This window comes from Thermobia domestica, chromosome 1 (assembly GCF_964235325.1).
Source record: "Thermobia domestica chromosome 1, izTheDome1.hap1.1, whole genome shotgun sequence".
Lineage (NCBI taxonomy): Eukaryota > Metazoa > Arthropoda > Insecta > Zygentoma > Lepismatidae > Thermobia > Thermobia domestica.
Window position 1 is genome coordinate 15602442 of NC_137454.1, and position 18079 is coordinate 15620520.

The 18079-nt window shown below is 36.6% G+C and overlaps 1 protein-coding gene across 1 annotated transcript in view; it reads right to left on the reverse strand.

Moving 5' to 3' along the window:
• sano (CABIT domain-containing protein serrano) overlaps nucleotides 1–18079 on the reverse strand; it is a 227779-nt gene that overhangs the window by 68972 nt on the left and 140728 nt on the right. Inside the window, exon 3 of the mRNA XM_081754843.1 lies at nucleotides 15281–17507. Within this exon, the coding sequence (XP_081610969.1) occupies nucleotides 15317–17416 (2100 nt within the window). The 5' untranslated portion in view covers nucleotides 17417–17507 and the 3' untranslated portion in view covers nucleotides 15281–15316. The remainder of the gene's footprint in view (nucleotides 1–15280; nucleotides 17508–18079) is intronic.

Below are 18079 nucleotides of genomic sequence, written 5' to 3' on the forward strand. Positions count from 1 at the left end.
CACTTCAGACAGAAAAGCAAGTGTCGGAATAAGTAATGCACAATTCGCCGATGGCTATTCCGTTTCATATTTAATGCAACATTGTAACTCAACGACAGAGCAAACTTCCTCGTGAATATTCTTTAGTGTATGCGCCTTTGGCACAGAAGATATGGGTTCGATTCCTACCTTAAGCTGTATGTCCATGTTTCATATATAGTCTCGGTCCTGAACGGGATCCTAAACTTCAAAACAACTAATGAGTGACGGAGCACTCAGTTTCGCTACGGAAGCTCCTTTTATTTCAATCCTGGACTATGTCAACTTGCAGTAGCCAACAAGGGAGCCGATTTCTGTACCTATAAATAATAGGGGAGTCCATTCACTATGTATATTTCGTTGTTATATATTTTCTAATGATTTATGTATTTGTTATCAACAGAAAAGGCACAAGCCCAGTTATATCGTTGGTATGTTACAAAATGAAGTTACAATAGTTTCCTTAAACATATAGTTCATATCACAGATGTCAATTTCTTTATGGTCGATACATATTTTGTTATAAGAGGAGCGTATTCTCCAGATTACTGATCTCAATAGTACATTGGTCGTTGCAGTTTTCCAATAGAACAGGCCAGAGTTATCAACACGAGTTTTAAGTGTTGGGACATGAAAATTTAGTGTTAATATGAGATCCGTACAGTTAAACTCGTTTTGTACTATTCCATGGAGAAAAACAGATCTATCACGTTTCGCCTCTGCTGAAGTGTAAGGATACAGAAGTTGTGTATTAATGTTAGATGGTTTTCATAAGATGGATAGATTCCAGTTCTTTTGTATCCCAAGTATTTGATAAATTTAGATTGGACTTTTTCCAGTTGGTGTCGGTATTGCTGTTGCGATGGGTTGCAGATCACAGCAGCATATTCCAGTTTTAATCGGGCATAGGAATAATACATTTTTGTTAGTGTGGTAATATTGTTAAATTCCTTCCCAGTTCTAATTATGAACCCTAACATCTTGAGAGATTCATTAACTATTTTCTCTATATGGTTATTAAGTGTCAGTTTCATACCAAATGTAACTCCACAAGATCTTTGACTGAATTTAATCTATTTAGTAAGATCTGATTCATTGAATAATTAAACTCTATTTGACTTTTGTTTCTAATAAACAATAAAATGTTACATTTGTTTATCTTTACACAAGTTTGTTAATAGAACACCAGCTAGCAATATTTTTATGTCGTAATGTAAACTGAGACAGTCACGGATGGTCTTTATCCTAGCATATATTTTGAGGGCATCCGCAGAAAGCAATTTGTCACTTAATAATATGTACTCAAGAAGATATTATTATTATTATTATTATTATTATTATTATTATTATTATTATTATTATTATTATTATTATTATTATTATTATTATTATTATTATTATTATTTTGAAATTTTCCGAAACACACAATTAAAAGATCGATCCTCCAGAACTTTTGTTTTCTATAATGACAGTATAGTTTTGTCTTTTGACTGAAAATAACATTTATCTTTTGAATATTTTGAGGAGAGCTAAGGATGCGCACGAGACAAGATTTGTGGCTGTCTCGTCTCGAAAATGCGCTGTAAAAGTGATGTCTCGACACGAAAAATGTATATTTTGCTATTGGAAGACTCGAATTTTGTCAGAAAAATCCTGTCTCGACTCGTCTCGTGCGCATCCTTAGAGGAGACCTTTTGACTATTTCTTCAGCAGATGGTTTGTGGCACAGTGTACAATGCCCAGTGGCAGTCTGGGTTGAACGGTAGACAGAACCAGCAACTGGTTGGAACGTGACGTTGAACCATCACTTGCACCCAGTTCTTCAACTTCGAGTTTAACGCCTTCAAGTGGCAAAGAAGAAGATGGTCAGTCTCCTCTATCAACCCACATGTGTTCCTGCATTGAATTATGACCGGAAACAAGAAGCCATGTTTTATTTTTCTTTTTTTTTTTTTTTTTTTTTTTTTCAAACAATATCCATAACATAAATATGCAACTTCTACACTCAAGCAACATCCGAAAGGTGATTACATAGTCAAGATAGGTCATTACCATTCTACAGACAATTCTATCCAATATCTTGTATTCATTGAGTGATGAAACATGTTGTGACTTGACTTTCAGTATAAGCATAAAAATGATTGAATTGTCTTTTATCAAAAATTACTCTTCGTGGGAAACTAACATATGATTCTTCAAACTGACCAGCAAAATAAATATAAATACCTAATACATTTTTCAATAACTTCTGCACGAAATGATCAGTTAGAATACAGTTTCAAAAGTTAACAGAGAATTACATACTCCCAATACCAAAGAAAACTGAGCTGAAGACTTCAAGAAAACAAGAATTTTAAGGGGGAAAAATGGATCAAAAAGTTGCGAATTTGGCCAATAATTAGTTTTTAAATCAGGGACCATAGAATTTTTGAACGGCCCCTAAATCAACTTTTCGTATTTTCTACGGAATAAGCACATCATACTGAGTTAAAATAGTTTGGGTTTGGGTACCTTATATGCAGTTCTCCAGATATAAGGCCTACAAAAATATTTTTGTTGAAAAACTATATTGGATCTTTTAAGGGCCAATAATTAGTTGGATCAAGGGTCACAAAATTTTTGAATGGCCCCTAAATCGAGTTTTCGTATATTTTTACGGAATAAGCACATCATACTGAGTTAAGTGATTGTTTAGGTTTGGGTAGTTCTCCAGAAATATGGCATACAAGAAAATTTTTGATTGAAATGTATTGGAGTTTTTGGATCAGGAGCCATAACATTTTTTGAACGGTCTCTAAATCGAGTTTTCCTATTTTTACGGAATAAGCAGATCATACTGAGTTAAGTGATAGTTTGGGTTTGGCTACATTATATGTAGTTCTCCAGATATAAGGCCTCCAAGAAAATTTTTGATTGAAATAAATTTATATTAGAGTTTTTGAATCAGGGAACAAAATTTTTGAAGAGCCCTTAAATCGAATTTATGTTTTTTTTTTTTTTTTTTTTAACGGAATAAGCACATCATACTGAATTAAGTGATAATTTGAGTTTGGCTACACTATATGTAGTTCTCCAGATATAAAGCATAAAAGAAATTTTTTGACTGAAATATATTGGATCCTTTGATTTAGAAAACCGGAATGTATTTGACCCGTTAATATATAGAAAAATAAAACCCCCAGATATGGTTAATCCTTGCTATATTGAGCTTTCATATACAGTGGGACGCATATTTGATATACCTGTTAGCAGAATAGAACTTGTTTACGTGCAGATTAAGTATCTAAAAGCCAGCATATAGTGAGTTTTTAAATTTTTGTATTGTAGAAAATCTCCCCTAGTGCCTTCACGCTCGGATTAACAATAGGGATTCATAAAAGTGGCGCCTATTAATATATTGTTTTATACATAAAATCAATCTTCTAATAGCTTAAAAACTTATTCTATTGACGACTTACCGTTTCTATTCGCTTGTACAACCAGCGACAAAAGTTATTTTCGTTGGGTAAAATTTAGTTTGGGAATAACGGTGGTATGGCTGAAACGTACAGCGAATTACATTCTTTTTAATTTGCTGAAAACTGTATTCAAATTGTCCTTCCATTCTGAAGTGACTTACGAAACTAATTTCATCAAATAGAAAAAAAAAACTTTTGTCGCTGACTGCACGAGGAAATTTAGGATGTATGAGAGCCCAAGATAGCGAGGCAGACAAACAGAGAGAGAGAGAGAGAGAGAGAGAGACAAAGAGACAGAGCATCGCTAAAAGAGACGATGAAACAATACAATAATTACATAAACAATGAAATTACATAACAATAACATTCATACTTGCAATGGGATTCGAACTCACGAAAGACACAATTCTATATCATCAACCTGATACCTTTGATCGCTTTCCCATGCTAACCGATTGTAAAAATTAAAATTTGCTAACATGTGTGTGACACAGTAGCTACTTATGAACTAAAGACTCACGTGTTTTCATATGAGAAAGTTGTCCGACATCCCAAATATAGCAAAGGTATCATAATATACGTAAATATCGCCCATTATAAAAACAGTTAGATTACTCAATCTGAAACTACCAGGTTCAAATCTTCAGACTGGTCATTGTAACTGTAAAAGTTCACCTACTCTATGATGTGTGTGTCTACACGTATGTAATTCTCTCACAGGAACAACTCAATGCTAAATCACTAGTAGAGCTGTTGACCTCAATTAGTGGTAATTCACTCTCTTTCCTCCTCCTCCTAAATCAATCAATATGGCAATCGACTGGAATTAATAAAAACAAAGAGAAAGAGGAATGACATAATTGTGCTCCAACTTCTACTTCGTCACAGTATATATATATATATAAAGATTGATCAATCGGAAAATAAGTACATAGTGTTTGCTAGTTAAGAGTATTTGTACACGACTTACTGTTTTAAAAATACTTCTTATTTCGGAATTGCGATACAGAGAGTCACAACAAAATTATAATAGATACTTTATGATGCATAGTTTTTACACTATGAATACCCATTTTTATTACATTAATTTTTTTTTAATCTAAAATGTGCAAAATACTTGGTAATCATGTGCAAAGCCCCAGACAACATCAAAGTCATCTGCCCCAAAGTTGTCTGTGCTTAAGAGTCTTCATCCCGGCGAAATTAAAATACCACTAATTTTACAGTAATTATGTGATATCTTCAAATAGATAAAAGATAATTGAAATATGGAACAAGAGCGCCCTAGACAATATTATTTTACATGAGAAATCGTTATCACGACTCACTTATCTGCTTTCGATTTCGAGCCATTTTGAAAATCGGCATTTATTTTCGCGTTTCTAAACAGCTGAAAACGGAAAGCCGCTAGGTGACTTGTGATAACGGTACCTCACGCAAAATAATATTGTCTAGGGCGCTCTTGTTCCATATTTCAATTATCTTTTATCTATTTGAAGATATCACATAATTACTGTAAAATTAGCGGTATTTAATTTCACCGGGATGAAGACTCTTAAACTGATGTGTTTACACATGTTACTACAAAGGGTTTTGGTTTTACAATTCTGGGCATTATGTATGGAAGATAGTGCAAAGACTGGACTCACTTTCTTTCTTTCCAATCAACAAAAAGACTTATACGCTGCAGCCATTATCGATGGATGATGTAAATCATCGTCTATCCGTCTGAAGAGAATTCTTTCTGACAAGGCTTTTCTAATAAGCAGATGCGAAAACAGCTTCCTTCCTTCGGGTATTGCAAAGCCAATGTACGTCTTGTGCTAGCCGACGACCGCATGCATTCTAGCCATCCTCTTTCATTAAGGCAGCAATTACTTGAACCAGTTTTCAGCTCCTTTTTTTTATTACTATTTTGTAATTTTTTTCCACCTCCCGGCTATGTACGAGGGATTGCGTGCAAATAAGATTCGTACAGTGTTGCCGATTAAAGTATTTTTCAGAAGGGGTCATTCAGGTAGAACCACAACCCAGAAACTTTTAACATTGACGTTCGCGCGAGGCAGAGAACAATTGCATGTTAAAAACAAGTATGGACCTTCAGGGTGCATTTGTCATGCATGCTAAGGAGAAAGTGTCCTTTTTAATACAAGATCCATCTCATAAGACTGCAAATAAAAAGGTAGATGCAATGTTGTTGTTTTTGAAAAACATACTCCATGATTCTCAAGTACTAGTATTATGTCAGTCCCACTGGAAATGTCATCTGCATTTGTTTTTCCTCTAGTGGTTTCGTGGTAATTTTATAAAACTTCACTTGAAGTGGGAAAACGCCTACTAACAGTGTACTTATTCATTATATCTATAACCAGCTCCGTGAGTAATTATTTCATACTGAATTGTAAATAAAACAATTAAGATATGCTTGTGGTATTTTTATATCATAATATTTCGGTCAGCACACTGAATTTCTTCAAATGAAGACATGTGTTATTTGCATTAATCTTACAAACCTAAATATTACAATTATTCTGTTACGTTAGCTGTTTTCTTTACAGATTACGATGTTTACATTAGATTTAAAACAAAAATATCTAAATATTCCACTAACTACATTCAACTTTTTCAAGAGATAAAGGCTGTTCTAGTGTTTACATGTTGAACAAAGGAGTGCCGTTATTAGAAATCTTTTTCCAAGCGGCTCTTCGTCAACTGATATTTCATATCTTTTGTTCACTGTCTTGTTTGAGTGTTCCTCCCAAAGAAGGTTCTAGTTCTTTATCTAATGTGGTTAGGCGAGGCTTATTAATAAACCAGTAGAACAGAACACAGAAGTAAAGTGACCAATTCTTTCCCACGTGGCTCAAAACATTTAATCAACACAGAAGTAAAGTGACCAATTCTTTTCCCACGTGGCTCAAACCATTAAATCAACACAGAAGTAAAGTGACCAATTCTTTTCCCACGTGGCTCAAAACATTTAATCAACACAGAAGTAAAGTGATCAATTCTTCTCCCACGTGGTTCAAAACATTTAATCAACACCGAAGTAAAGTGACTACTTCTTCTCCCACGTGGCTTAAGACATATAATCAACACAGAATAAAGTGACAAATTCTTTTCCTACGTGGCTCAAAACATATGATCAATACAGAAGTAAAGACACCAATTCTTTTCTCACGTGAATCAAAACATGTAATCAACACAGAAGTAAAGTGACCAATTATTTTCCCACGTAGCTCATAATATATAATCAACATATAAGTAAAGTGACCAATTCTTCTCCCACTTGGCTTAAAACATATTATTACAATCATAAGTGTCCCGTCTTCATTAAGAAGTCACTTAAAAGAAACTGAAAAACTTTCATGTACCATCCGCAGGTAACCTCTTCACCTAATCTGATCTAACTTCTTTGCAATTATGTGTACTTATATTGTCTATCAATTGGCAGTCTCTTTCGACCTTGCTTCATTTTCTTTATACCTAGTGTTAGTCTACGAGATGGGAATTAAGGCCTTTTTATCTCGCCTCGTTTCGATTCTAGAAGATTTCTTTCTTGTCTCGTCTAGGTATGTAAATGTACGTACAAAAAATTATGTTTTTATATTTTTCTTAATTTCAGCTAGAAGTTATCAGATTCCACGTTCACAACAGGTTCATGATATGACAACACTTAAACCGAATTTATTGTTGCAATCACTTCAGTATCTTGAAACGTTTATTGAAGTTCTTCATTATGTTCGTACAATCAATTTATAGCTTTTGCATAAATCATGTAACACTAAACCATTATTTTCGATCTACAACTTGGATGAACTAATGTTCGTCACGAGACTCATGAGATTAAGAGTCTTCATCCCGGCGAAATTAAAATACCGCTAATTTTACAGTAATTATGTGATATCTTCAAATAGATAAAAGATAATTGAAATATGGAACAAGAGCGCCCTAGACAATATCATTTTGCGTGAGGTGCCGTTATCACAAGTCAGCTAGTGGCTTTCCGTTTTCAGCCGTTTAGAAACGCGAAAATAAATGCCGATTTTCAAAATGGCTCGAAATCGAAAGCAGATAAGTGAGTCGTGATAACGGTATCTGATGTAAAATAATATTATCTAGGGCGCTCTTGTTCCACATTTCGATTATCTTTTATCTATTTGAAGATATCACATAATTACTGTAAAATTAGCGGTATTTTAATTTCGCCGGGATGAAGACTCGTAATCGTCTCGTCTCGAAAATGAATCGAGAATTTTCAGGTTTCTCGTTAAAAATGTACTTTCTATCTCGACTGAGAATCGACACTCGTACAAGTACTCTTGTCTCGTGAATCACTGCTTACATCGTAACCTTTACCATGTCCATCAAAGGACGGTTCCTGTTCCCACCAGTTTCTCCTCTTCTTTCTAATTACACGCAATACTGCTCTTTCTTTCCCTACTATGTTTAATATAGTTCATTTCTTTAATTGAAGTGCAGTTTGTATATAAAGAATACTGCCTCTAAGTGTGGTGACTCGTACCAAAAATAAGTCATCGTCGGAGGGATCTTACGGAAAGCAATCCCGATAACTAAATGGCCAACCAGAACCGTCTTTCAAGCAATTGATAGCCGCTTGTCAAATCCACGTGGAGTCTTAGCTGCCATAGTTCCAAATGTTGTCCTTTAAGTTAGTGCTCGATTCGCTGTTCTCCAGTGGCGGATCTAGAAGTTAAAAACTGGGAGGGCCAGCCAGTACCCAGACTATGATAGGCATATATAAACTTTTAAAAATATATAAATAATAGCTTAAAATGTCACTGAAAAAACTGGGGAGCCCAGGCCCTCCGGTCCTGGCCTAGATCCGCCACTGCTGTTCCCAAGACCAAGTTCCTTATTCGTACATTGTCTGACATCTATTTCATGTTAGCCACAGTATTGGGAATAAATAACAGACATAATGGGTGTTGAGACGTTGCAACCTCGCAAATGCGGTCAAAAGAGGGTTGGAGAAAGAAAGGGTTATCGTTGTAAAATTCAGCATGGGAACTTCAAAAACATTTGCCGGGCTGCACTCCTGTTGAGTGAACACACTATACATCCTGTTCGTTTTTCTTTCAACCCAGCTAATATTGTCCATTGTTCGCCATAATACATTCCGAGAGGCTATGTTGTTTCTTGTAGTGTCTGCTTTCATGACTCGTAGTACATATTATTTCACACGAAACATTTGATGAGATTTTTCATTAATTCTTGAATTCAATAATCCACAAAATTACACTTTTCTTCTTTCTCTATTCCCACTTAGGTCTTGTTTCATATTCGTGCTTCCTTCTTCACTAATAGTAAAGCTACCTTCGTAGCAAAAACCCCTCTTATTTTCCCTCTTTCTAGTTCTATATTTGATGCAGACCACGTTGGTCCGAATCATTTGTTGCTTTTATCTTTCTAACGCATATTTTCACTCCATATTCTTAGCAGGTTTTTCTCATATCGTCCATAGTGTTCGGAAAGAAAGAGGATTGCCTTGGTTTGGTTCATGCACTTTGAACAACACTTTTTCTTATACAAACATTTCCTCTTTACTCAAAACACATATTACATCCCTTCTCTCACTTTTGCATTTTTTTCTTTTTCCATCTTATATTTTTTCCCGTAATCTTTTCATTTGACCCGAATAACTTACCTAGATTGCGGATCCTCTTTGACTTTACAAGCTCTCAGCTGATTTTGGCTCATATTCATATTTATTTGCCTGTTCATACCTTACAATATGAGGATATTCCCCAATGAAGCTTTACAATTGTCATATATGGATACATTCTCTATATGTTATCAGTATGATAATGTTCAACCGAGTAATAACTTTATTCTAACAATAATTGTAACAAAGTATTTCTGAATACATTTTTCGTTAATGTCCTTATACTTTGTCAGTAATTTGTTATAGAATTTTATGCAAATCATATAAACAGTTTTGTTAAAATTTGCATAGTTATGCTGGATGATATACATATTACAATTCTGCTTAATATTGTATGAATGAAATCCTCATAAACAAAATTCTCACAAATCTGTTTTATTTAAACACGGCACGTTCAAGCTAATACAATGAAAAGCTGTAAATACTGATCTCAATTCGTCAATACTGCCAGTTCAATTGTCATATATTATTTTCCGTATGTTGAAGTATGATCCATGAGCAACAGACGATATAAACAAAGGTCAATGCATGATAGTTATCACGTGAACGTACCGTTACCTCTGTTTCGCCGGATCTTCCCATGCTAAATCAACAATAAGGCGTTTTCTGCTTTGTTTCCGCATTCGTTCGCCGGAAGTGACGTCATGATTATTTTCCTCTTACAGCACACGCAACGAGTAACAAAACAGCAGCTGCCGGAAAGCATTGTTGTCAAAATGAAAATTTGTTCGTTTAACTCATCTGCCTACTGAAAGACAGGAGTGAGGTCGAAAGCATCAGAGAACCACTTTTGCAGCAATTGAGTACCATCAATTCCATCTTCTGTTCGTGAGCTTTTACGGTCAGCTCCATTAGAAAAGGCCTTGAAATCAAGAGGAACTAATATTTAACTGAAAACTACCTCAGCCAGTAACTTTGAACTCATTGCATGGTATACGTATAGATTGGCTAATGCCAGGGAATAATAACAACTGAGCAGATAGCGTGCAATTAATTTGAAGTACCTCAAACATACGGTAAAACCACACTTCTTCAGTCTTATGGGCTCGACCATACCAAATGTACGGTATTATTTTAGTAAATGTATATTCCAAGCATGTACCCAGAATATTGTTTGAAGGTTGCTTTTTGGACCTACAAATCAAAAACGTAGACAATGTACATGACTGAGTAGAAGCTTTCGAAAAATGTGTGTGTGGAGAAGAAAATGGGAAATTAACTTGGACAAACAAAAGACCAATGAGAACGTATAAAGTAGAAAAAATAATGTCAGACATTTATTTATTTAAGATCAACAACTTCCGGATACAGCATGGTACACCAATTAACAACCAATAATAATAATAATAATAATAATAATAATAATAATAATAATAATAATAATAATAATAATAATAATAATAATAATAATAATCAGTGGCGTATTTAGGGGGGCTTCCGGGCTTAAACCCCCCCGAAATCTTACTTGCTATAGTAAAGTATAGGAAATATCTTGCAGAATTTTCACATTTTCAGGCAAAGCCCCCCCCCGAAAGTTGACAAAGCCCCTCCCGAAACAAAATCATAAATACGCCACTGATAATAATAATAATAATAATAATGGGGAGGGAGGTAGAAACAGGGTAGGTACTTAAAGATACCGTCTCTTCATTCAACTGTCGCCACTAAAGAAGAAACTATGAAAAAAAAAAGACTTGTAGAAAGAATCTGTTACCAAACTGGAACCCGGAACCCTTCTATTACGAATAGTGATAACTTGTAACCTAAGTCTGTTCGGAATGAATTTAAAAAGAAAAAGAAAGATGAGCAATCCTTTTGAGAGAAGTTTTATTCTTAGAATGGAGATAAAAGGTATGGAGGAAAGAATAAGAGAGAGAGGAAGATAAAACTAAAATGATGAACAATATCAGAGCGGACGACTTCAATATCAAAATAAAGAGGTTTAGCTGAAGACCGTAATGCGCAACGGTTTTTCTGTGTTGCGATAAGTGATCTGACACCAATGGCAGAATGCCTATGATAATAAAACGATAATGGTCTAAAATAGGGTTTCCCAAACTGTGCGCCGAGGCACCCTGGTTCGTCTTGGCTGATTTACAGGGTCGCCGCAAAATATTGAGTAAGTTTACCCTGAAATGATAGCCTTAAAAGTTCCGTAAGTATGATGACAATTATTTGGATTTTGGGTTACATCAAAAGTTGTCAAAAGCTTTATACAAAGAATTGTTCGTGAAATTAAAATTTGCATTTTATTTTTATATCTTTACGAATTACGAATTTGTGAACATACCTTATTGCGACCAGTGGCGGATCCAGGATATGATCAAGGGAGGGGCTAAACCATAGTTTGCCGCTTTATCCAGTGTAAAACAGGATTGAAATCCATTTTATCCAGTGTATACCTGAGGGTCAAAGGGGGGCTATAAGCTCTATAGCCCCCCTTAGATCCGCACTTGATTGCGAATATGTTCTTACTTGGGACGCCGACGAAATACCTTAGAATCTTGATGGCAAAAATGTCAAGAATACCTTAGACGAAAAGAAACTTCAGAGCTCAACATTTTTTTTTTTTTTCATGAAGTGAAATTGGAACTTTGGAACTAAACGAGAATTCATGACGTCGCTAACCAATATGAAACAATAATCCATTCGCAGAAACTAGATAGATTTAACATATTAAATATAAAGAAAGATTTTCATTGGACCTGTGTGGGTTCATAGATAGCCGTTGTAGGCATATATGGAAAAAGCAATTTCCTACTTACTGAGAGAATATTGTAAGTTTTCAGAAACTTAGGTAGGCCAAGTTATGTCCCTTCGAGCGTACATGGCGCATCTACCCTACGGCTATTGAGAATATTCAGCTCCGCTGACATCAGCAGCAAGGGTATTTGTTCCCGTCACAATAAGATAAGAGAACCAAAACTGGTTTTTCATCAAGAACTGAATGAACGAATGGTTATAGTTCAATGATAGCAGCGAAACTATTTATCTCCGTCACGATAAGATAAAGAATCGAAACTGGTTTTTGATAAAGAACTGAATGAACGAATGGTTATAGTTTAATGATAGCAGTGAAACTATTTGTTCCCGTCACGATAAGATAAAGAATCGAAACTGGTTTTTGATAAAGAACTGAATGAACGAATGGTTATAGTTTAATGATAGCAGCGAAACTATTTGTTCCCGTCAGGATAAGATAAAGAATCGAAACTGGTTTTTAATAGAAAACAAACTGGTTTTAAAACGGAAGCCGATGTTTTTTTTTTTTTTTTAAATAGAAAGCCGAACCAATTTTATGAAAGTTTTGAAAAGCAGTTTCGGTTTTCCTAAAAACCGGTTTTCATGGCCACTCTAGTTAATTACAAATGAATTACTGTAATTAATTTGCAAGCTTTAGACAATAATGCTAATTTCTTCAATCATACTTAGTAACTTATTACCGGAGGGAAGTTTACTTAAAAAATATTTGGAGAGAATTCCTTCATTCTAGCCAGAATCAACCTGGAACTTCATATATAATCTAAACCTCACATATGCCCATCAGGGATTCAACTTACCGAAAGTAGTGCAAGAACACTATCTTAAGGAATTGAAAAGTAAATTTGTACTCTAAAAAATGAAATGAATTTTTTTTTAGTTTTACGTCCCACGATTATGTCCTGTAGGTTAAAGGAGACGGTGATGATAAAAAATGATTGCAATAGTGGAATGAATAAAGTGGAAGGAAACGGGAGAACCCCAAGGAAACCCACATACAGGGTGTATACCCACCACAAAGTTCACTTTGCGCGAGCTGGTATCGAACCAGGGACTCCACACACCAGAGGTGAATGCTCTACCACTGAGTCATTTGGGCCCCCAATTTGTACTCTAATAACGCATACAAAACAGTGCTACAATAGCTTTACAAATGATCAAAGTTTCGTCATGTTCTTGCAATGCATATGTTAAGTTTCTACCGCATTCCTCGTCCCACGCAAACAGTGAACACAGTTACCAAATGGGCTAAACATCGTAAAAAGATTTCAATTATGCTAGTGCAGAGTACAAAGTCAGATAGTAACTGGCCTACTGATTACTTAATTTTCTTTTACGAGGAGCTAATAGCAGAATGTGGAGCACTTGAGGACAACACCATGAATATTCACACACAAACACAACAAACGGGATTTTTTTTTATTTAAAAAAAAGAAACTAATATAACAGCTGCAAGCTAAACGTTACGGTTGGCACATCCCACGTTATGTCAGCTACTGAAGACAATAGTTTTGTATTTCTCTCTGCCTTTTTAACATAGCATCATAATAAGTCCTTGGTAAGTCGACCTTTTTACATAAGAAAATAGCATAAGACAGTCGCGTGCAAGAAAGACTTCAGGATGCCAAAATATATTTCCAAGCAGTGAACACAACGAAAGAGGAATGAATAAAATAAAAGTGTAAGAAATTACATGCTAATAATTGGTTAGGTTTCTTTTTTAAAAACCTAACCAATGGATGAAAGGAAACGAAAAATATCAACTCAAGGACGAAGGCATTTGGCCTACCTGCCTTTTAGGCATATACTACTACAAACAGTTTCTTGGAAAGTGCGAACTGGAAGCAGTATGAATTCATCATGAAATATTGGCTTCCCTTTCCAATAAAGCTACTGGCTAGTTATCGATTATTTATGTGATTAATTTGGCACAAATTCAAATAAGCAATAAAACAATTTCTTTTCAACTATATTTCTACCAATATAATCAAGCCCTAACGGTTTGATTATTAAGCTTTATTTATCTGAAGAACTATTAATCCGATTTCAATGGAAGCTTCACAGACCATCTTCACTGGAAGCTCAGAATGGCTTAGATAAAGAAGAAGAAGAAGAAGACCAATCATGAAGCTCAAGTTTCAGAGAACTAACCAATAACGTAGAAGGTGTGAAAACGCGTGCGAAGGATCATTAACTCTTTTCTCTGTGTATGTTATTCTCTTGATTGTCTAATGTTTTACATGAGTTACCACGAGTCTTACAATTTTACATTTATTTATTTATTTATCAACACAACAATAGAGTGTTGAAATATTATAATACACTTACGCAACAATTTTTAGTGTCTTACAGGACATGGTATATATATATATATATATATATATATATATATATATATATATATATATATATATATATATATATATATATATATATATCAATTTGACAAATGTTTGACATAATTTACTATAGGTGGAACATATTCCCCAAATTGATGATTTCAGCATTATGTTGGTCCTAGCCTTTTTTGCAATAGAAGAGACCTGTATTATTAGTTCTAATTCTCGCTGAACAAACCTAGCAGTTTAATGGCGATATAAAGTTAGAGCAATCGAATTCATTTGGAATATTTTTAGAAGTATTCCAGATCGGCAATTTTGTGTAACACTGCCGATCTCGTATTTCTCCAAATCGCATCGGGCTCTTTATATCGGCAATATATGACGTTGACATTCCAATCTCAATAAATTTTCTGGTTTGTAAGATTCTAGTTTAACAGTCTATAAAATTAGAATGAAACAATTGTTCCACCCATCACAAATACAGTTTGGTTCTTATAACCAGTATGGTAAAGAAATATGGAGAGATACAACTTAGATTTATAACGCTTCTATACATTCCGAAAATGACAAAAAAGAGATCTTATCTCTGTCAAGTTTTTGCAATTTTTAAAAGCATATTCTAACGTCTAGAACATATCAACGGAACCTGAAGATCGTTCTTCTGAAGGTCGCAATGAACAAAGTAGTAACAATTGAACACTATACAGAAGTATAACAATACAAAATAAGGAATCCGAAATTTTAAGGTGACAGAAGTTCCACTTAAGTTTGAAGTCAGCAAACATTTCAAAAAAGAAATCATTTAGTTGATAAACACTAAATAAAATTACAACAGGAGCTGCATCATGCACAAGGAAAACTCAGAAATGAAACACGACCCTCGATAAAATCATATTGTTCACAGTAGAACAATATCTTGATACCTAGTTATGGTATGACTATTCTTTTCTTGAAGTAAAATAATAACAGAATAATAAGTAAGTAGAAGAATGCAGTATTAGGTAGAAGTAACTTACCTTAACAAATCTTCCTAAGAGGGAAATGCTTCCAATTCACAGGTAGAGAGTTCCAATCCTTTTCTCGACTGCGGATCCCATTTTGCTGCCCTTGGAGTTCTTGCGGTACACCCTTGGCTCCAGCTTCACTTGTCGCTCCAGTTCAGGTGGTGGAGGTAATATGATAGCATGACGTCCAGCTGTTGGGTTAGGATCCGTACTAACAACCGGATTGGGTGTGTTTGGCGGAGTAGGTGAGTTACCCCTAATTTCCCACACAAGATTCGTAAGAGATCGAGGTCTACTCAGTCTACGAGACCTTTTTTCTGGAAGCTTTGCTGCCGATCCTGCAGAGTCCCCTGACGTCCGTCCTCCTGAGTTACTGGAATCAAGAGTATCGAAGTCCATGGCGAGATTCGTGAGCGACTTATATCGAATATTAAAGAGGGGAGAAGGGCTCATTGACTTGACAGTCCCTGGAGAAAGAGGTTGAGCCATGACTCGCAAAGGAACACTCTCCTTGAGCGGCGAAGAGCTCTTGTGCCTGAAGATTCTTGCCTTCTGGGCGTTTCGGTGATTGGCACTCTTGATGTAAAGCTTGAGACCCGGTGACTTTTCCGTCGTGGTCCCTATGGCAACACTGTTCGTCCCCAGAGATGCTTTTCGAGTTCTCTTTTCCCCACTCCTCTCTCTCCGCTTTTCCTTGAGATCAGTTCTGCTGGAGCTTCTGCTCACCAACACAGTCACACCCTCAGTCACAGCAGGAGGTGATGTTATTTCGGGTGTTGTCACCCCTTGCTGGGCTTTCTTTGTAGGAATAGTTTCGATTGGAGGAGGTTCTGGCTTGGGGCTGTCGTCCGGAGGAAGTTTGTCCACCACCGGGATTTCTACGTGACTCGGGGTAGACGTAGGAGAAGACACTGGCGAATTATCCTCAGACTTTACGAAAGGAGATTTGATTGACTTGGGCAATGGCGCGAATCCACGAACGTAATCGTATATTTGATCAATTTCGTCATAATCGTCCATCGCGGGGTTCTCATTCTCATCTTGTTCCGTAGGCGTGGGTGGAGCAGACTTCCCCGTTCTGTGGTGAATATGCCGATGCGGATGATGAGCAGAATCTGTCGATATGCTTCTTCTCAAGAAATATGATTTCGGATGAGCCTTCCACTGCTTGTCCCCAAAGCGCATTTCTTTACTGAGCGTCGCGTCGAACACTTGGATTCGATCCACAACGTCTGCCATTAATCTGCCACTCTTGTCCGTGAGCCTGAGGAACTCTTTCATCGACTTCAGTTGTTCCTCATTCTTTGCCTTTTGCACCTTCAGCGGGGCAGACATTGGCACTGCCATGATTGTCGAATCCTTCTGCAAAGGGAGGGCAAACATATGTTCTTCTTCGAACGTCGTATACAGACGAAGTTCCGGAATAAAGTGGTTAGGATTCTTGATTCCCAAAGGCGGAGTCCCATGCACCAACCGCACCATCAATGGCATTCGTTTTGTTAGAAGATTCTTCACTGAGTGCACTCCACTGATATTGTCCTCTTTCGCAATTGCACTAAAGCGTCCCCTTTGGTCGTATGGTAGATATACATTCTCTCCCTTACTGTCAAAGCAACGCAGAAACCTATTTTGACCCTTACCCTTTGTGCCGATTACCTCACCCACAAGAACCAACGTTTCTCCGGCCGGAACAGTCCGTGACTTTTCTGTTATACTGTTAATGTCTTCCGAACGCGAAACGAATGCTCGGATGTTATCACGAACAAGACAGGAGTCTGGAAATCGCCGAGCCAGCTCGGCAACACTTTCAATGCACCTCACCGGTCGACCGTCTTCACTAAGAATTTCGAAATAACCGCCATAGGAGTCCGGAATAGAGAACTTTGGACCTACTGGAATCACTCTCCGACCCTCTTTGAACTTGACTGATTGTGCAGCAATCTTCAGTCTCCAACCCGCGGAGACCAGAAGCACTGTGGAATGGAGCGAAGGGTTAGGAAGAGTCGGAACACCAAGGTTCATATACTGGCCCTTGATAATTTTAACAACTTGTGGCAACTGGTGTTTGGCGACGAATTCCCGCAGGTAGTGGCCTTCGTCACCCCACCGCGCTGCTGCAAGAAGAATTTGCCCGTCGGTGGCCGCCATCTTCTTCAGAATTTTCTCAGTCCAGTGATAGAATCAGGTGATGCCAAGGCGTTGATGCGACTTTTGGCGCCGCATGCGTCATTTTGCCGCCCTAGAACGAAAAAGAAAGAAAATATTATTTTAGTTTATTCTGAAGGAAATATTTGTTTAGAATATTAAGTGTTATTTCATTGTACTTCAAGCACACTTTTATACCATATGACACGATAATTGAAGATACTCCAATCAGTGATACGGCATAAGCAATACTACGGTCATGAAACAGTTTGTAGTTTAAATAAATTGGAAACTACGAGAAAGTACCAGAAGTGTATTATGAGGTTTCATCAGGGCCGCATGAACATAATTCACTTTTTGGTTCAAAAGGCTCGGTTCGATTGTTGATATCGCATTGACTTGACACCTAGTCTTCTATTCCAATCGCTGCTATCGGCTGAAGGAATTCCACTCCCTTTCGCTAAGGCACTCTCACTTAGCAAGAGCTGGACCGTTATTGGCTCAACGCGTGGGTGTGTAGCGGGTGTGAGCTGTAGTTCACATTTTTGCCACGGCTCAAGACATTTTGGTAGCACTACAGCTCATTCAGCATGCATCCCACGTTAACCCTCGAAGGAACGGCAGGATGGATCATTTTTGACCCATGTAAGTTTCACGTTAAAGAAT